The sequence below is a fragment of the Vitis riparia genome, chromosome 5, assembly GCF_004353265.1.
Source record: "Vitis riparia cultivar Riparia Gloire de Montpellier isolate 1030 chromosome 5, EGFV_Vit.rip_1.0, whole genome shotgun sequence".
Taxonomy (NCBI): Eukaryota; Viridiplantae; Streptophyta; class Magnoliopsida; order Vitales; family Vitaceae; genus Vitis; species Vitis riparia.
The window spans coordinates 15,072,979-15,094,901 of record NC_048435.1 but is presented as its reverse complement, the minus strand read 5'-3'; the positions used below and the strand labels follow the sequence as shown (position 1 = coordinate 15,094,901).

The following is a 21,923-nucleotide window of genomic DNA, read 5'->3' as shown; positions in this document are numbered from 1 at the left end:
TAACACTAACCTTAACCTCCAACGTCTCTCTCAGTGGCCCACTGTTGGGGCTAGGATTTTTAAGGAAAAATGAGCACGGGCTGGGAATAGAGAGCAGCTCAGATGGAAGTTGTAGCTCCAACGTCTCCCTCAGTGGCCCACTAGTGGGGCTAGGGTTTTTAACGAAAAAACCACACGCAGAGCACGGGGGAAGAGAGCAGCTCGGATGGAAGTTTGGGATTGGGAAAGAAAAAATGCAGCTGAAGTTTGGGAAAGTAAAAAATAAAAAGAATAAAAAATTACTTTGTATGCTGACGTGGACTCAAAAGGGCTATTTTGAACAATTGTTTGAAAAGTAGGTCATTCTAAACATTATGTTTCAGCGGAAGGCTATTTTGACCCATTATTCAGAACTCATAAGATCTCAGACATTGAATAAAGATACAAACAAATAGAATTAAGACATAGAGATTTAGATAAAAAAAAATTAAAATATAAATAATGAGACTTAAAAATAAGTATGTTACTCCATCAATTAAATAATAAGACCTAAAAATATATACATAAAATCATTTTATTGGTGATACATTTTCGATAGATACCAAAAAAGTGTATTTCTGTTACCCTCAAAAATAAAATTGTAATTATGAAGTGCAATTTTACTAATATATATAAAGGATTTTTTATTTAAATGATTGCAAAAGTAACCATATTCATAAAACAAACCCCATCCCTTAAAAAAACATCAAAATGACCTTTATTGAACAAAAATGATTTTTGTTTTTTCCCTTATTACAATACTTTCCCTTATTTTCCACCTCACCTTTCTTTCACTTTATTCTTTTATCATAACAAAAAAAGTGGAGTACTCACAATTCTCTCCTCTAATATGTATTGATAGACATGAAAAAGAATTAAGAGATAATAACCATGACCAATATTATATAAATTTATATACACATGAAAAAGGTTGTAAAGAAAAATGGTTTTGGTAGGGAGGTTGATGGAGATAGGTATGTTTGATTTTGGAGGAACTTCTCATTGTGGGTAGTGTCTTGTTCTTCAAAGTATAATTTTGCTAGACTTCCAAATTTAGCCATACCTAATAAGAACAACAATATTAGGAAAAAGAGCTTGTATAGTTAATTGCATTGACAACATTGTAATAGTATACTTGCACTTCTTAACTACCATTTGTAAATGTTTTTCCTATTGAAGTCCAAGCTCCATAAGGTCAAAATATGTATCAAAAGTTAGTGTGAGATCAATTTGTTACTATATTTAATAGTATATATTGATTATATTCTATTGGCTTAATTTTTGGTCTTTAATTACCTTGATATATATGACATTTGTAAGACAAAAAATCATTTGATGCATGTGAATCAACAAAGAAAGGAAGAAGTTAAAACATAGACCAAAGAGATTTAGAAAATGTACCATGTCCAACAAATTAAAGAGAACTCCTAAAAATAAAAATAAAAATGTAGTAGTAACCAAAATGCAAAAAATAACTCTAATGGCTTTTGCATTTTGAACTATTAGAAAAGGTTCATGGGTGAACTCTTTATTTAAAAATATTATGAACAAAATTAATATTTAAAAATAACATTTACATTGTCACAACTCTTTATTCTAAAATAAAAATGGAATATATAACAAAAAATAGCGAAAGAGATCCAAAAGAGCTAGGAAAATATCATACTTAGAGAAATATAAGAAAAGAGTAAAAATAAACTAAAAACAATCTTTAAAGCCCTTTTCTTGTTCTGTTTGGATCATAAAAAGATTTAAATAAATAGAAAAACTAAAGATTGAATAATATGTGACTTTTCTCTATTGTTATTTCAAAATATAATTTTTCTAGAAGCCAAACAAATTGTTAACTTAATTACCTATTTCCCAAAAGTAAACAAGTCTATATTCTGTTATCATAATTTTCTCAAAAGCCAAACAAATTATTAATATAGTTATCATATCTCACAAATAAATAATGTAAACAAAGTACACTTTCATATTTGTGTCTTAAAGAAGTAGAAACACAAAAAAAGTACAAAGATCAAATTTCACTATGTTTCTTTCCCAGAATGTTCTTAGCAACTTATAGAACTTCTATGTGGTTGCATTGTAATAATTTTAAGGAAAAAAATCAATAAACAAACAATTTTAAGAACAAGAGATAAACTAAAGTAATTTCAAAGGATTTAGGTGAGGATTTTTAAGTTCTCAATTGTGGGGCGCTCACAATGGTCTCCTAGATTCAACTAGATCATGGCATAATAGCAAAAGACCAAGTATCCTTATCCGTCTGGCCCTAAGGTATCAAATGGACACAAAACCAACCGAGCATTGATTACACCAATCATTAATTGCAATAGACATTAAGTACCTTGATTAACGCAACGGTTATGAGGCAAAAACACTAGTCCTTAGGACTCATCAAGGCATGACAATCGTTATGAGTTGACAATCATTGACATTAAAGGGAGTAATGGATAATGAAACACAATCAAAGGCACTATTAAGACACTTGATAAGGCCTTACTACCGAGTAAGGATAAATAGCCACTCTAAACCATAAGAAAGGTATGTTGCCACTTTTCCAAAAACATATCTTGCTCAAAGTCTTTGCTCTTTGACTTTAGCTTCGGAGGGGTGTGCCTGGAAGACCTATCCAAGCATTCATTTGTTTAGGTTGAGTAGCCATCTAGACTTTAGAGGCTAGTCGGTCCACCTTGTTGATTGTGCACCAACATTGGCGCCATCTATGGGAACAGACAAAAAAGCTCGAAAAACACGATGGCTGATATGGCCTCTATGATTCAATTAAACAATGTTGACGAACAATTCCAAACTTGGCAAGATAAAATGGAAAGAAAGTAAGGTGAGTACGAACAACGAATGCAATCCCTATTTCGGCAGATAAAGCAACTAAAGTAAGAAATCCAAGAGCTACAGGCTTAAATGGTCATGGGGCATCGCTTGAAAAATCGTTGCACCCTCAGCCAATAGACAACTTCGAGACGAGATCGAAGCTATACAAAGAGAGCTTATCAATGATACGTTGGGTCGTCCTTGCAAACGGATGAAGGACTGTTTGCCAGCAATTCCCCAACAATACTAGAACCTGTGCATTCATCGGCTAATTGAACTCAAGTGGATGAGACTACAAGCTCTGTTAGAGAAAAACGAATGAGGAGGCAAAAATGAGGCTCATGTCTCTTAAATACCCTTAAAGCCCATCTTGGACCTCAGGAGAAAAGAGTGTTGGCACTGCCACGTATCTTAGAGGCCTTGAAGGCATGATTGGGCCAACTAAATGATGAGGCATCACCAAGTCGTCTGCCTTAGTGCTAAGCACTAGAATTGCCACCAATAAACAACCCATCAATGAAGACCCTACTTGGCTCCATAAGTCGATGATAGGATGACATGCTTTCCACGACTGTTTGACACCCACATTATTAGTTACGAGCCACCCAAGGGGCTTCAAGTGCCCAAGTTACTGATGTACGATGGGACAAGCGATCCGTTCAACCATTTGATATATTATCGGCAGTTGATGCCGCTGGATATTGATAATGATGTGCTGCTATGCAAAGTTTTTTCAGTCAGCCTCTATGGTCTGACTCTCTCTTGGTTCAATGACTCCTATAGAATTCTATTAATTCTTTTTGGAATGTCTCAGAGGCCTTCGTAGGCCATTATTTATGTTCTACTCTGTAAAAGAAGAATACAAGCACCCTGTAGAACATCAAGATGCAGGAAAATGAGTCACTACGAAACTTCATAAAACAATTCAGACAAGCAGTGCTCTAGGTGGAATCCTACAACATGGATGTTATCTTACAAATCTTTAAACGAAGCATCAATTTAGGCACCTTGTTTTTTGCGTCCCTCGCTAAAAAACCGCTCGCGTAAATAAATACAGCAAATGCAATCCCTACTTCGGCAAACAGAACAACTAAAACAAGAAAACCAAGAGTTATAGGCTCAAATACTCGTAAGGCGTCGCTTGAAAAGTCGCCACACCCCCAACCAACAGACAGTTTCAAGACGAGATCAAAGCTCGATGGAGAAAGCTTTTCAACGATACATTATGTTGTCCCTACAAGAGGATGAAGGACTGTCTGCCAGCAGTTCCCCAACAATACTAGAACTTGTGTATGTGCATTCACCAACTCATCAGACTCAAGCAGACAAGGCTGCGAGTTCCATCAAATAAAAACGAAAGAAGGGGCAAGAATGAGTCTTATGTCTCTTAGACGTCCTTAAAACCTGTCTTGGGCCCCAGGAGAAAGAACGTTGACACAACCATGTATCTCAGAGGCTTTAAAGGCATGATTGGGCCAAGTGAATGATGAAGCATCACCAAGCTGTCTACCTCAGCACTCAGCGCCAGAATTGTTACTAGTAAAACGACCCGTTAACAAAGACCCCACTTAGCTTCATAAGTCGATGATAGAATGACATGCTTTCCATGTCGTTCGATCCTTACATTATCAGTTACAAGCCATCCAGGGGGTTTTAACTGCCCAAGCTCACGATGTACGATAGGATAAGCAATTCGTTCAACCATTTGATGCATTTTCGATAGCTAATGATGTTGGATATTGGCAATGACGTGCCACTATGTAAAGTCTTTTCAACCAGCCTCCATAGTCCAACTCTCTCTTGGTTCCATTGACTCTTATATAATTTTATTAATTCTTTTCAAGATGTCTCAGAGGCCTTTGTAGGCATTGGTGAAAATATCAGTAATCATGGATATATCGGTATTTCTATTTTATGGATATATCGAATATATCGGAGATATATCAACATATATTTTGAAAAAAAAAATTAGGTAGTCTAAAGTTGATCAAAACTTATGAAAATATTAAGAAAAACTCTAAAAATTATATAATAAACAATAATAGACATTTTAAAGTTGTTTTATAAAAAAATAATATATGTAGATGATATAAATAATAATATTTGATAATAATATCGTATGCGTCCATAAAAAAATATGAATTTTATAATTTTATTAAATTACATCAAATATTATTTGACAATAATCTTATGATATTTGATTATAATATATCTCACTTTAAAATTATAATTCATTTAATTTCAATTGTATTAAATGATATAAAATAAATGATGATATATGTATAATTTTTTTTAATATTTATATTTTTATATTTAATTAATATATAAATGATATAAAAAACAGTTAACAAAATTATAATGATAGGTTTTATATTTTTAGTGATTAATTAAATGAAATTTTAAAATAAAATAATTAAAATTAATTTGTTTATGAAAATATTTTTTATGGTTTTACTATATATTTGTCTGGTGCATATTACTTATAAAATAGGCAGTAAACCTAGTGGTCACCCAAGGTACGTCCATACTTGTTTTTAGGTTTGGGCGGGTTTGAGTCCTAGTGCCCGCACATAGTTGCACAATTTTGAGGCTATGACCACATTGACTGCTTTGACCGCTCGTTGACTAGACCAAAAAATCAGCAAAATCACCGATAAATCACTAAAAATCCAATTTTTTTTTTTTTTTACGAAAAATCACTAAAACACGTTGAAATTTTCTAAAAAATCGCTTCACCGAATTTTTGCTTGCCTATTTCGTGTCGTTGGTCGTCGATACATGAAATTTCAACAAAATTTTCTGAAATTTTTATCCATGTTCGTAGGCCATTATTTATGTTTTGGTCAGCAAAAGCAGAATATAAGTACCCTGTAGAACATCAAGATGCTGAAAAATGAGTCACTAAGGGACTTCATGAAACGATTCGGATGAGTAGTGCTCTAGGTGGAATACTACAACATGAATACTACCTTACAGTTCTTTAAATGAAGCATTAGTCCGAGCACAACATTTTTCGAGTCCATCGCCAAAAAACCATTTGCATCAGTGAATGACTTGTTTAGACAGGCAAACAAATATGTCATGCTCGAAGATGACGTTCGAGCAGCCTCCCAACAAATTTTGGTTATGAACTGAGTTGTCAAAAACAACAAGGCGCTAGGAGTTTAAAGCCCTTAAATGAACAATCTAGGTAGGGCAAATGGAGATGAGAGGAACGACAGTAGTGAAAGTCGCCCAGATTCACTTCATTAGCCATCTCCAATGAGAGGATCCTCCCACTAATAAGAAAACTACTTGAGTTCAAGTAGTTAGATCCTATCAAAACTAATTCGTATAGGTGTGAACAAAGACGACATTATGCCTATTATAAAGAGTATGAGCACACTACATAAGAGTGTAAAAATTTGTACCACTTGGTGAATAAGCTTATCAAAGCCAGACATCTCAAGCAGTATGTTCTCACCTTTGGAGGCCATGAAGAAATGACACGCAAAACGTCGGAGCAAACTCCTATCTCCCCTATAGCACCCAGGGGTAGTGATTAATTATATTCAAGGGGGACCAATGGATGGCAAATATCATTCCAAACCACAAATGAGGAGAATACTTCGCTATTAACGTCGTATTATTTTGACACAACCAAAGTAATGAGCAAAGACACGTCTATTATGTGAGCAAAGTTATGGTGGATGTAGAAACACGTTATTCCCAAGTGGAACAAATGACCTTGGCATTGTAGTCGTAGCTAAAAAACTTCGTTCGTACTTTCAAGCTTACTAAATAATGATTTTGACAAATCAACCATTATGGGTTACACTGCACAAGCCAAATCTACTCGACTGAATGATGAAATGGGTAATCGAATTGAGTGGGTATGACATACAATAAAAGCCTCATTTATCTCTCAAATGTCAAGTTCTTGTAGACTTTATAGTCGGAATACCCCAAAGGTGGACGCAGTTTAACACTGCCAATAGAGATCAATGGTGGATTCTCCATGTAGACGAAGCCTCCAAGGCATCAAGAGCCAAAATAGGTCTAACATTGTGATCCCCTATTGGGAAACAAATTGAGCAAACCATCTGCCTCAACTTCCAACATCCAATAATGAGGCGGAATATGAAGCAATTATAATCGAACTCAATCTAGCTCTCACTCTCTCAACTACAAAAGTAGAAGTCAAAAGCGACTTGCAGTTAGTGGTCGGACAAATCTAATGAGAGTATGAAGCTACAAATGAAGGCATGACTTGTTATCTCACCTTGGTAAACACTTGAATGGAAAAGTTGGACAAATGATCCATTAAGTGTGTACCCCAATAGGAGAAAGGGCGAGTTGATGCACTAGTCAGAGTTGCTGCCACTCTACCAATACAAGAAACCATGATGTTGACAATCTACCTTCAGGCCACTCATTTCATCTGACTTGAACGGGTACATGACATAGACTATGCGAATTTGGGATGGATGGAGGAGATTGTGAAATCCCTCCATACGGGAGAGGTCCTTGAGGATGAGAAACAAACACATAAAATTCGAGTGCAAGCCATATGGTACATTTTGATAAATGGCTAACTTTATAGATGGTCATTTAGGAAACCATACCTTATATGCTTAAATAACACATAAACTCAATATGTCCTAGCCAAATTGCATGAGGGTATATGCGAAAACCACCCAAGTGAATGAACCTTGGCACATCGCACCTATTCCCAAGGCTACTATTGGCCCACTATGAAGAAAAATGTAGAAGAGTATATTGGAAAATGTGATTAGTGTCAAAGATATGCTCCCATGCCTTGATAATCATCTAAATGTCTCAATCTGGTTACTAGTCCTTGGTTGTTTGCATAATGGGGAATGAATATAGTTGACCCAATTCCAAGCAACATGATGTAGAAAAAGTTGTTACTTGTGGCAACAGACTATTTCAACAAATGGGTAGAAGCAGAAGTCTATGCGAGCATCAAAGATAAATATGTCTCAAAGTTCATCTGGAAGAATATTGTGTGGGTTTAGAATTCCCCAAGCAATTTTCATAAACAACAGGTCATAGTTTAACAACAATATCTTTCAGACATTCTATTCAGAGTTAAAAATAAAAAAATTTTATGCAACGCCTAAATATACTCAAAGCAACAAGCAGGTGGAGGCAACCAACAAGACATTGCAAATTCATTAAAAAAATGACTCAAATGAGTAAAAGGAAAATTGGTAGACGAGCTATCTGGTGTCTTATAGGCTTATCGGACGACCAACAAAAAACCCATTAGAGCAACATCATTTGCTTTAGCATATAAGATAGAAGTTATTATCCTGATAGAAATCGGTATGCCCATAGCAAAAACAATCATACAAGAGATTGGGAATACCGATGCAGAAGTGGAAAAACACTTAGATTGGGCAAACGAAGAATGGGAAGCAACAACTATCTGAATAGCCTCGTATCATCAAAGAGCCATGTTTCTTCATGCAACAACAATAACCATAGAAGAACATACCATCTATTTGTTGTTGATAGGTCGTTTCAAGTTTTTTCTTTTTCTTGATGAAGTTGGTATGGTTCTACTTGAGCTCAAGCTTCAGCAGAACACTTTTCTCCTCAACTTTAGCCTTGGCAAACCTCAAGGTGGTATTATCTGACTTCAACTAGCAAATTTCCACCTGAAGAGACCTAGTTTATAGTTTCACCTTCCTTAAAAGATCGACCCTCTCCTTAGTAACTTTTTGGACCACTATTGCAACTACCTTTGCTGCTTCTAGCTCTTTGCATAGCTCCTTATGGCCGAACACATTTTGAGCTGTGTATGTCCTGATCTTTTCGACCGTTTGTAACTGTTAGAACATATGACTTCATTACCTCATTAGGTTCTGTTTATTGACGACAATCTGAAACGAAAACCACAATCAAATAAAGTATGGAGAGTGGAGAAAAATACAAAAAAATGAAATGTAGAATGTTTGACCAATTCCCTTGTCTGCATGGTCGTGTACTCCATCAATTTCTTTAAAAAAAAGTGAAATGTCTTCTACTTTTTGGAAAAGTAAAAAAATCAACAACATAAATATTAAGGAGAAAAAACTTAAAAACAAATGTATCAATAATAAAAAAACTTAGAGAGAAATAAAGTACTTAAGAAAGTTTTGAAATTTCTAATGGAGAAGGAAAAATTAATGATCATTGATGGTGATTGATATTGGAGTTCGTCGATGGTAACTACTTAAGGAGTCGTTAGAATATTTCTATGGGTTAGTGAGTTGTAGGTTTGAGGAAACAAGCGAGATAGAGAACAAGCAAAGATTAGGGTTATAGGTTTGAGATTTTTTATTTATTTATTTATTTATTTTTTGTGAGAGAAGAGGTAAAGATTAGAGTTTATGGTTCATAAATTTTTGTGTTTCAGAAAATGAAAGAGACGGAAGAGACGTAGATTAGGCTCCACGAGTTTAGTGAAAGTTTTTTTTTGGTCATTGAAAAACTTAGTTGGCAAGCAAGAGAGTAAAATGGGAACCCAAAGACATATCATATTAGCGTGCATGAAACTCTAAATATTTTGAAACACTTTCCCTATTTTTCTAATATTTAAATATGGAAAATTGAGTTCCCATTTTCCTAATATTTCCATATCAACATGGAAACCCACTTTCCCTAAAATAAGTTTAATTTCTTTGTACTTCTTATATCACATTTATACATTCTTAAATTTTTTCCCTTTTCTTATGTTCTTTTGATCATCCAAAATTCAGAGTGCGTTTGAGAGTGATTCTAAAAAACGTTTATAGCATTTCTAACACTTGAATGATAAAAAATTTTAAGTATTAGAAATATTAAAAACATTTTCTAAAATTACTGCCAAATAGACTCTAAATCAAGTACATCAATGATTCATTCAAAATTTAGTATGACATAAAATTAATAGTGTAAAATTTTCTTCTTATTAATAAAATCTGTGTTGTAAATACCATCTTCAATCTTCATGTAGCCTCTGATCATACCATCCTCATGTAGCCTCTCAAAGTCCAAAAGAAATAACATTACAAAGATTGTAAAAAATAAACGAGAGCTCCATAAATGAACTAAACCCAAAATCAATTGGGCAAGCAAGTGAGCTGTGTTGGGCTAGACTTGGGCCCTCTTAGTTGGGCTTCTAAAAATAATATAAAACTTTGGTTTAGTTGTTTGCTATGCCAAATTTTCCATCTTTATAAGGGTTCCAATCACTTCCTAGTTATGATATTTTTTCCATTTTATTAAATAATATTTATAAATTATTATGGGCTTTACTGTTTGGGTCGGATTGGGCTAGTCCAAGGGCTAGGCTTAGACTTAAAAAGTTAGCTCCGTTTCGGGCCAATGGGCAAATGGGCCAGATGGGCCAAATTCACATTCTTGGAAACAATTATGAGTCATGACACTATAAAAGTAGGAAATACTTTCACTTGCACCAGGCAAGCGGTGCGGCGAGGCGTGGCTTAAACCCTAGTTGCTCTCTTCATTGTTCTTGCCCCTTCTCCTTAAACCCTAATTCCAAACCCTTATCAGAGGTAAAAATAAACAAGTATCTTATCAACCTTATTGTTTTCCTGTATTAATGTTTATTTTTCCCGAGTTTTTATTGTAGTGAAAAGATCTGTTAATGTTTTTGCCCTTTTGTTTTCCTGCTTTTTCATTCAAATCTCTTTCTGGTTGGCGAGGGACAAGAGGAACTTCTTTTTTGGTCCTCCATTTATTGTTTTCGTTTGCTGAATAAAAGTCTTGGGTTGACAAAAATTGGTTTCTTTTATATTCCTTCGTTTTCTCAGCAAACAACTGGAGCCGAAGCCCTAAATGGCTTTTACAAGCAACCTTAAGTTCTTCATTTTGTCATTTTCTTTGCTACCCTGTATTTGGTTGCCAAGAAAACTGAAGAAAGGAAAAGAAAATTAGATTAGCCCATATATATTTTTTTATATTGTTTTGGTCTTGAGTATCTCAGTTCAGTGCAATAGTTTGGTTAGGCCTGTTGATTGGATGTTCTTCCTTCAGGTTTGAGATAGTGAAAATTTTAAGATTCAGAGGTGTATTTTTATCATTGTTCTCAGGGCAAATCGGGAATGGGCAAAATCATTTCATTTTTCTAAGTTATGTATGCAGCTATATGAAAGAAGGGAAAAGGAAATGAAATCTGGTTTCTTTCATCTCCTTTCTACAAACTGAGTTCCATTCCTGTTTTGTAGCACTTCTTTTTTCTTGGTTTGAGCCTTTTGGTGGTTGGTGTATACTTCTTGTATACTTAGTGTTGCTCTTTGGACACCTCCTTTTAACATATATACTTCATTACCTATCAAAACAAGGAAAAAAAAACTGAATTCCTTTCCATTTTCTCTTTAAGGTTGTTTTATCTCTTTAATTCTGTTGTCAGAACCTTTATAGGATTTGTCCAAAATATTTTACAGTATGACCACAGTTGGGTGTGTTATATCTTGTGCTGGAATTGGTGTAATATAATGTGGTTTCAATTGCTTCATTCCATATATTCCACTTGTATGTTTTGTGGAAGTTCCTTCCATAAATTTTGATGCTTACAGTTCTACTTAGAGGGTGCTTGGTAAATCAACTTAATGACTTAATAACTTAATTTAAGTCATTAAGTAGATTAAGCATATTTGGTAAAATAACTTAATATTATAACTTAAAGTTACTTTTAACTTTAAGTATTAAGTCAAAATGGTTAACTTTTAAATTTAGTGAGAGTATATTTTAGAATTATGATTCCATATCCATGACTCATTTTTTACAATAAATATTTTATTGTTATCTTATGTATCTACAATATTTTAAATATGAATGTTTTATAAATAAATTATTGCTTAAAATTAGTAAAAATAAATATGAGTTAAAACCATTGAGATAAATGTTAGTTAAAATTAATGAGGGTAAATGTGTCAATTTGATGATTTAGAATATATTTTAAGTTAACTTTATCAAACAATTTTAATACTTAAAGCAAAAAATAGGTAATAAGATTTTGCTAACAACTTAAGAACAATTTAACCAAAAGTCAACTTAAGTTTTTAAGTAGTAAGTATTAAGTTTTACCAAACATCCACTTAGTCATATATATATCTATAGAAAATTTGAAAAATGTTATTTTTATGTTGTTTTTGTCTATTACTCGGGGGGTATTTTCCGCGTATCAATTAGTCAGTTGTATTTTCAATGTACTAAAAGTAATTGTAGTTTGGTTCCATTTACTTAGTTAATCTTGGGTGATGTTACATTGTATTAGTAACAAACTTGAGGTTTAGCTTTTAATGTTTTGAAATGCTACTCTAAACTTTCCATTTATTGGTTGGCTTTTGTGGGTAGTTTTTATTTTTCTTGGGTGAAACAATTTTTTTTTTTGTTACTAAACTTGATAGACGTGTTGTTACAAGCCCTTTAGGAAGGGAAAGTAAAATGGGACATCATGTAAAGATGCATTTGAGTGTTTCATGGCACTTGAATAACCCCATCACCCCATCTTGTTTTAAGCTTTAACTTTATTTGCAAACTTATTGTAGTAAATTAGATGATTGCCAAAAGCGTGCCACCAACACTTATTATATTGATGATTGTAATACTTTCTTTTTATGATCTCATAACAGCATTTTCTTCTTCTTCTTCTTCTTCTTCTTCTCTCTCTCTCTCTCTCTCTCTCTGGATATGATTCCCAAAAGCGATTGCATAATGAAAAATCACAATTTTGATTGACAGATCCAAAATTTTCTGTAATGTTTCCCATTCTAGGTAATAGATTGTACTTTAGAATATTATATAGAATGAATGGGGCTATTTGATTTTTCTCCCCAAAGCATGCCTTGAATAATTCTTTCTTGTGCAAGATTTGTACTTTTGCTGCTTGTTTGGAGCTACCCCTGCACTTGTTGTCAATTATGCCTATTTCTGTTGCAGGAAGGTGCTATTTTTGTGAGTTGAATAGCACTATTTATCCTGCCTACTGTTTTGAAGTTTATTTCTGAGTGGCATTTGCTTCTTAAGATTTTCTGAATTGTGGATCATTTATGCTTACATGGTAAAAGCTTTTGTGTTTCAGGAACTAAAATTGTTCAGAATCAAAATGGCATTTTGCAATAGATTTGGGAACCTCTTGAGACAGAGTATTTCTCAGAACAGTGCATCAAAGGGGCAGGGATCCATGGGAGCATTGCTTAATTCTATTCGTTGCATGTCATCTGCAAAGCTCTTTATTGGAGGTCTTGATTTGATCAATGTCTAAATAACACACGTACACTCGTGAAACATGCACATGCACACTCATTCACACAAATATTTGCAAATTTTGGCTCCATTTATTGTTGTGAAACTTATTTATTGGTCTTTTTATTGGAGGTCTTTCATATGGAACGGATGATCAGTCTTTAAAGGATGCATTTTCAAGCTTTGGCGATGTGGTTGAAGGTGAGTTTCAATCTGAGTTTGTTGCTGTTTAATACTTGCATGCAAAGCAAGCCCAAAAATTATTTGATGATCATATTGAGGTCTAACAAGTATGATTTTTACATGCCACTTTATTAGAAAAAAGAGCATAGAAATAGCAATTTTTTTCCTTTGCAAAGTTACATCAGCGTCTTCTGTGGTAAGAGATTCATGGCATGATACAACCTTCTTGACTGTGATTTGTAATTTACACTGCAGCTGCTAAATCAATAAGTGTTACCAACCATCAAATCCATCAAATACCTTTGCCCTTGCCCTGGTCAATGTCAATAGAGGATCTCTTTATATTGGTGCAACTTCTGGTTGAGCTTACAGAGGCAAATATCATGGAGTCATATCACTTCCTAATAAATCCAAAATTTTGATTTTTGGAATTGTGTATTAATGGATCCATTTCACTTTAAAATGAAAACTTTTTTGGTATAACTTTGAAGACCTAGCTGACCATCTGTTTAGAAGCTGGGGTGTCTAAAAGAGGCCAGTATGCAAACACTTAAGATCCAGTACTCATCTATGATGTCCCACACCCTTATTGATTTTCAGATGAAAATCAATTGGATTTTTGTTATGATTGGAAATGTTAATGACCGAAGGATTTGAATTGAATCCAGTTCAGCTTCTAGAGTTCTTTTGTTTCTGAATACCCCAACCTAAAGGATTGTTTTTAGGATCTCACCTTCTGGTTGGCCCTCTTTGTGGTCAAGCATCCTAATGATCAGATTGGTTTTGATAGTTTTTCTGTTCACTTTTAAGTGAATGTTCAATGAATGGTCAAAACATTTGAGCATGTCAGAAAGATATTATAATTGGAGCTGGATTGTGAAACAATCACACTTTTATGTTGTCATTTGAACATTTTTTTATGGTGAATTACACAATATAAAAGAGGATGCAAATTATTTATTCCTTTTTCTTTGGTGGTTTTCCCCCATGGAGAAAGGGAATTTGCTATACTCAGGAACCGGTTTGTGTTGCTTAAATGAATAAGTTTCAAGTTCTTCTACGTGATTGGAAGAGTAAACTTGTGCTGTTTTTATTTATTTGCTTTTATATAGAACTTATTTCAAATCTTGGTTTATCACCAGCTTGTTTTTTTCTAGAACCATTGCTTTTGTGCTGGGTGTTGTCTAGATGCTTAAACTTTCAGTGTTTGTTTTGGCACACAGCAAGGGTTATCACTGATAGAGACACTGGGAGGTCTAGGGGATTTGGGTTTGTGAACTTCACCAGCGACGATTCTGCCAGTTCTGCACTGTCTGCTATGGATGGCCAGGTTAAAAAATTGAAATGTAGAAGTTGAAAAGTTTCTTCACACAAGTTTCTCCATGATCTTATGTTGATTTTATCTTGAATTTCCAGGAGCTAAATGGTCGGAATATTCGTGTTAGTTATGCTAATGAAAGAACTCCAGGCCCTCGCGGTGGTGGTTCTGGAGGCGGTTTTGGTGGTGGTTATCGTGGGAATGGAGGTTATGGTGGTGGAGCTGGAGGGAATGATGGGTTCTAAGCAAATATTATGCAGTTCTGTCCATGGGAGTGTGGCTATGGCTAGTTTTTAGTTGTTTAGGTTTGAGTTTTGCTTGATTTGTTTCCTATCTCTTAAATGAAAATTTCAAACTGCTTAGGGAATTGAACACATATCTTTAGTACATCTTTGATAATCACAAGTTTTGTCATAAGAGCTGAACTATTGGGATATGTATGTTTGACAATGAATACATTGTCTTAAGTCTGCCAAACAAAGTCTTTAACCAACCCTCATCGACTTTGGATGTGAGATTGGTTCATTTGTTCTTTTCTGGTTGCATGCAAACTTGGGCTCCTAATGCATGTTTTGGAGTTTAGTGTGAGAAGAACCCATTAAGGAGATTTTATAAAAATATATTAATTTTAAAAAATATTTATTAGACTTCTGAAATTACTTTCAAATCTAAGGAATTCAATTGAAAGTTGTCTTTTGAAGATTCAATGTTGAAGTTGTCTTGTGAAAAAACGATTTCTGCATTTGAGCTAAAGTTGTTTCTTCGGATGATAACTTCTAATTGATGTTATAAAAGGTGAAGCAGATTGAGAAATGGTTTTGAAAGTATCATATAAATTATCTCCCTCCTTTTGCATGGAATTGGTTTTTGGAAGTAGAATTAGTGGCTCCTTTTCAAAATACCATTTGTGTCCTTGCTTTTTGGAGATTGATTTGTATTTGGACCTAAATTTCATAGGCCTTGAACCAGTAACAATTCCGTTATCCAAAATCTAGTTCAATTTCCCTACACTGCAGTATATATGAATCTTCTAACATGCTCCATAGTTGATTGTGTTCTTTCTCCTGAAAATAAGGCGAACAAAGGAATCTTGTACCCAGTCGATTGGCTTCCTGTAGACTGGCTTATCAACCTGCATAAACCAGGTCCACATACGTCCTACAGTATGTTGGTGACCTGTTCATCTTCGATCACCATTGCCTGTATGTGTTATGCAATCACTAAGGCCTACTTTTATCTTTCTACTCCGTCTCATATAGTGGATTTCTCCTTAGAATTGTTCCTACTGTAGCTAGTATCCTAATCCCTGAGAGACATTGTTCTTGAGGCAAAGATGGAAGAATTGGCTATAAGTAGATAGGTTGAGTGAAAGCTGTTAGGGGTTTTGGAGATCATATTTTCCACTATTAGGTGCATTATCCTTTCTATAGCTTTATTAAGCTGAAAGCAAGGAAATGGAAGAAGTGAAAACTCCTTTTTATTTAACCAAAACTAAACTAAAACTACAGAGACAAAAGCTATATAAAGAGCTTAGTAACAGCTCAATAACAGCTGTAACAAGAAAACTAACAAAAAAAAAAAAAGTTACAACAAATAATTGATAACAAACAAAATATGTACATGACTTAATACTCCCCCTCAAGATGGACTATGAATGTACTTTACAGCCATCTTGGATAAAAGAGGAAACAACAAAGAAGAAGGCCCAGCTTTGGTAAAAATATCGGCTAGTTGATGTTGAGAGCGAAGAGGTATTAGCTTTGATGAAACCATCAACAACTTTATCATGAACAAAATGACAATCGATCTCAATATGTTTGGTCCTCTCATGAAAAAAAAGATTAGAAGCAAGATGAATTGCAACTTGATTATCACAAAATAAAAGTGCAGGAGAGGAAATAGGAACTTGAAAATCCTTCAGTAATTGGCGTAGCCAGACCAATTCACTAGTAGTAGAAGCTAAAGCTCTATATTCAGCCTCTGTAGAGGATTGAGAAATTGTGGTTTGCTTCTTAGCTTTCCAAGAGACCAAAGAATCACCAATAAAGATACAAAAACCAGTGATAGATTTTCTGGTATCTAAATAAGAGTCCCAATCAACATCTGAAAAAGCCTTCAATCGGAGAGAAGATGAAGAGAAAAGAAGGCCCTGACCAGAAGTGAATTTAAGACAGCGTAAAAGATGATGGCGTAAAAGATGATGAACTGCTTGTAAGTGAGGTAGCCTAGGTTGAGCCAAAAATTGACTAAGTTTATGGACAACAAAAGTAATATCAGGCGGAGACAAGGTGGGATAGAGAAGGCGACCAATAAGCCTTCGGTATTGTGAAACATTAGAAAGAATAACACCATCATGGGCATTGAGCTGAACCTTAGGATCCATAGGAATAGATGTAGGCTTACAAGCAAGATACCTAATGTCTTCAAGGAGTTGAAGTGTGTAACACCTTTGAGATAACACAATACCTGAGGTAGATTGAGCAATTTCAAGCCCAAGAAAATACTAAAGATATCCAGAATCCTTGAGCTTAAATTGAGTATGAAGAAAAGTTTTCAAAGACTGGATCACTTGAGTGTTTGGACTAGTGATGATGATATCATCCACATAAACTAATAAAGCGACAAATGAAGATCCAGATCCTTTGGTAAATAAAGAATAATCAGACTTGGATTGGACAAAGCCATATTGAAGGACGTGAGAAAATTTGGAGTACCATTGTTTGGAGGCTTCCTTGAGACCATAGATCGATTTATGAAGCTTACAAACCAATCTCTCCCCTTATTTAATAGTCTCCCCCTATTTACCGTGACCAAGAGGAAGATCCATATAAACTTCTTCAAATAAATAGCCATTAAGAAAGGCATTGTTCACATCAAGTGGAACCAAATGCCATTTTTGGATTGTGGCAAGAGCCAATAAGACTTTAACAGTAACCAGCTTTGCTACAGGAGAGAAAGTCTCAAAGAAATCCAAGCCTTCTTGCTGAGTATAGCCCTTAGCAACTATCGGAGCTTTATGCCTTTCAATAGAGCCATCAGATTTATACTTAACTTTGTAAATCCACTTACAACCAATAGAATGCTTCCCTTTAGGTAAAGAAACAACTGACCAGGTTTTGTTGAGTTCCATAGCATCTAATTCAGCCTTCATAGAAGCCCTCCAATGTGGAAATTTAACAGAAGCAGATAAAGAACCATGAGACAAGTATTTGGATAAAGGATAGGAAGTAGCACAAGAGGGCAAGTCCTTATGGGATAGCAAGTTGCAGTGAAAATCCTTGAGATAGAAGGAGGTTTAGAGACCCTTATAGACCTTCTGAGAAGAACTTTAGCTAGAGAAGGAGCTGAAACATGCAAATCTGAATCGAAAAGCTCTGAAGCAATATTATTAAAAGCACTATCAAGAGTTTGTGATAAACCACCAGAAATTGGAAGTGAAATATTAGAATCTATTGATGGTGCATAAACTATAGATTGAGAGAAGGGAGAAGGTTCAAGAGAAGAAATTGGTAAGACAAGATTAGGAAAAGGGTCAATCAACTTGTCTAAAGGAGTTGCAGTGTGAAAAGGAAAATTTTCCTCATGAAATATAGCATCTTGGGAGATTAAAATCTGTTTAGTGACAACATCATACAATCTGTAACCTTTTATGCCCGGAGGGTAACCAAGAAGAACACAAACTCGAGATCTAGGTTGAAACTTAGTTCTATGAGCAGTGAGTGTTGAAGCAAAAGCTAAACACCCAAACTCTCTGAAATGAGAATAAGTGAGTGCAATGATGGACTAAAGAGGAAGGTGTCCTATTGATGAGAAATGTAGTGGTGAGAACACATTCACTCCAAAATTGAATAGGGAACCTAGATTGAAAATATAATGCTCTACCAACATTGAGCAAGTGTTGATGTTTCCTTTCCACAATTGAGTTTTGTTGTGCTCTTTCTACACAAGAAAATTGATGTAACACTCCTCTATCATTGAAAAAATCAGTAAAAGCTAATTCCGGAGGATTATCAGATCTGAACACTTTGATCTTGGCATTAAACTGAGTGACAACCATGTTGAAGAACTTAGGAATTATGGTACCAACATCAGATTTCTGTTTGAGAAGGAAAATCCAGGTAAACCGAGAACAATCATCCACTAAAGTTAGAAAATATCTATGTCTAGCATGTGAAGAAACAGAGTAAGGCCCCCAAATGTCACAATGCTCCAAATCAAAGGGAAACTGAGACATGTGATTATGAGAATCAAAAGACAATCTTCTTTGCTTTGCTAGAGGACAAATGCAACAAGGAAAAGCTTTATTCAATTGTGACACATCAGTACATCACAATGTAAATGATTTTTCAAAGCATCTAAACGTTTGAAAGAAAGATGACCAAGTCTATTGTACCATACATGAGCTGAAACATTATTTACAAAAACTGTAGAAGTAGACTTCAATGTATCTATATAAAGAATATAAAGATCTTCAAGCTTGTCACCCTAGCCAATCATCCTCTTGGTGCTGAGTTCCTGAATAATGAAGCAATCAGGAAGAAAACTAACTATAAGTTGTGAACCACAAGTAAGAGCACTCACAGAAATCAAGTTAAAACTTGAACTGGGGAACAAATAGGACATCCTTGAGGGTGAGTACGGAACTTAGTGTAACATCACCACAGAAACTAACAGGAATCTGAATATGATTGGGCAAAGTAACAGTAGAATTCTGTATAGGTCTCAGAGAAACAAAGGCTGTAGCACTACAACATATATGTCTTGTGGCACTTGCATCAGCTATCCAAAACTGAGTGGAGGAAAAGATATGATTTAGGGAAATTGAAAGACAAATACCTATACTATAAGAAGCAGTTGGAGCCTCTTGATGGTCATTATTTGGTTTAACAGATGAAGCTAAATGAGTAGAAAACATAGACATAAGCTACTAATATTAATTAGGATTAAGATTCTGAATGAAATCTCCAACACTACCTAGTTGATCAGTCTTGACAGTAGAATTAGAGAATGACTGGTTTGATACTTGATTAACAACAGTATTGTTGGAATAAGTATAATTATTCCTCGGCTTAGGTTTGTAACCAGGTGAATAGCCATGTATTTTGTAACATTTATCAATGGTATGACAATGAAAGTTGCAATGAGTGCAGAAAGGTCTATCCTTCTTTTGTCCTTTATAACCTCCAGAAGCCTTAGAATTATCATTCTTAACAGCAAAAGCCATGGTTCCAGACTTCCAGTAGAATTTGACCCAACATTAATATGACTACCAATTTTCTTCTGATGTTCCTCATGAGAAATCAAGGAAAATGATTTATTTATAGGGGGTAAAGGATCCATAAGAAGCAATTGTCCTCTGACTTGAGAAAATGAGTCATTTAATCCCATAAGAAAAGACATGATATATTCCATTTGATAGTGAGAATTGAGATTCTTCACACCACCATAAGTGCATTTACCACAAGTGCAAACTGGCTTATAATTGCTCAATTCCTCCCAGATAGTCTTCAGTTTAGTAAAATATACACTAGCAAAGTTCTGATCTTGAACCAAATTCATTAATTCACGTCTTAATTGAAAAATTCTAGGTCCATTCCTTTGTTGAAAGCGATCTTTGAGATCGAGCCAAATCTCTCTAGTCGAATAAGCAAATATATATCTTACTAGTAGAAATCTCCTTAGAAACGGAGTTTAAGATCCAGGAGATAACAATATTGTTATTCCTAATCCAAGAATGAAGAAGATTTAGATCAGTACCTTCAGGTTTGACGATTGAGCCATCAACGAATCCTAGTTTATTCTTCATAGACAAAGCAATCAACATCGTTCTACTCTAAGAGGCATAGTTATCTCCAGTGAGAGGTTGCGAAACAAGAATGAGTCCTGGACTATCCGAATGATGAAGTAAGGACTAGAAGGTTCATCAATGGCAGATATGTTTGAAGATGACCAAGAATGACTCGTGTTTTTAGATGATGGAGTCTCCATAAAAATTGGAAAAAAAAAACAACAATACTCAACAATCTTGAAGGAAAACAAAGATTAGAAGAATCAGATATGAGAAATTGCAGTAAATTGTATCAAAGCTTTGATACCATATTAAGATGAAAGCAAGGAAATGGAAGAAGAGAAAACTCTTTATTAAACCAAAACTAAACTTAAACTACAGAGACAAAAGCTATATAAAGAGCTTAGTAATAGCTTAGTAACAACTCAATAACAGTTGTAATAAGAAAACTAACAAAAAAAAAAAAAAAAGTTACAACAAACAAATCTCGGCTATGTAATTCTAATATTTATAGTCTTGTTGACGGAGGACCAACAACATTAGCATCTTCTTTGCCTAAGGCTTGCGAGTCTTGGCTCACTAGGAGAAGATGGTACGTACTGACTCATTTGGTGACTCCTCACCCTCCTGTCCACACAACAGTCTTCTTGGACATATCCCTTAGAAGAGGGCCTTCCCAATATTCTAATGGGAATTATATTCCAATAGATCTTGCACATTCTGCATGGAGTATTCTTGCTCTATAATGGTATTCCGACTACGAATAATAGTACGTACTGCATGGAATATTATTGCTCTGTAATAGTGGATACATTGGAACACTTTTTCTGTAGAACATTACTCTAGAATAATGGAAGCACTACTATGAGACTAGGTTACTTCAGTTCTGGAATATCACTAGACTCAGACCTTTACTTGAATATTAGAATACAAGTCACTTGCTCCATAGGGCAGTCTGAGGTTACCAAGGCACTTAGAATACCACCTCATTGATGACCTATTGGATATTGAAATGACAAGTTCTACTAATGGAAATATTCAGTGGCTCTATTGATGAGGCCATGATGATACTTCACACAAGCTAGACTTCACACAGTAACACCAAGGCAACGAGATGCTCATTGACTTAAAGGAAATACCATATTCCTCCATTGATGATGCATGACTAACTTACATTAGTCCTCGAATAACTGGCAACAAAAAGATGAAAACGCAGCCGCAAGTGGAGCTAGTTAAATTGATATGTTGTGATGTGTCTCCTCCTTTGAGCTTACAGTAGTGGAATTATTCCATCGAATTAATAATTTTTGCAGTGAAATCCGCTCTGGAGTATCTCCATCTCATAGTTTTTGTCCCTAGCTAGGTTGCCACGTGTTTTCCTAAATCATCTCAACACATCCTTGACTTTGTTAATATATTCAATTTGAACTTGAAAGCTGATGAGGTGGTTTGAGCCACTTGTAGCCAATCCAAGTGGAAGGAAAGGGCGGTGTGTGAGGGATCTTAGGTGCAGTGGCAGTAAGATGTCAAAGTCTATTGATA

General features: G+C 34.8%; 1 protein-coding gene and 1 long non-coding RNA gene across 2 annotated transcripts; one reads left to right on the top strand and one right to left on the bottom strand.

The window, feature by feature from the left end:
• Positions 1-10,303: 10,303 nt before the first annotated feature.
• Positions 10,304-15,125, top strand: LOC117913843 (glycine-rich RNA-binding protein 4, mitochondrial-like). The gene is made up of 5 exons (XM_034828913.1): positions 10,304-10,397; positions 12,929-13,088; positions 13,225-13,293; positions 14,499-14,605; positions 14,692-15,125. The coding sequence occupies exons 2-5, from the start codon at positions 12,953-12,955 to the stop codon at positions 14,836-14,838; spliced, it is 459 nt and encodes a 152-aa protein (XP_034684804.1). The 5' UTR covers positions 10,304-10,397; positions 12,929-12,952; the 3' UTR covers positions 14,839-15,125.
• Positions 15,126-18,877: 3,752 nt separating this feature from the next.
• LOC117914209 lies at positions 18,878-21,278 on the bottom strand. The gene is made up of 2 exons (XR_004651236.1): positions 20,351-21,278; positions 18,878-19,108 (listed from the first exon to the last, which is right to left on the bottom strand). It is a non-coding gene; the product is annotated as an uncharacterized LOC117914209 (long non-coding RNA).
• Positions 21,279-21,923: the final 645 nt, after the last annotated feature.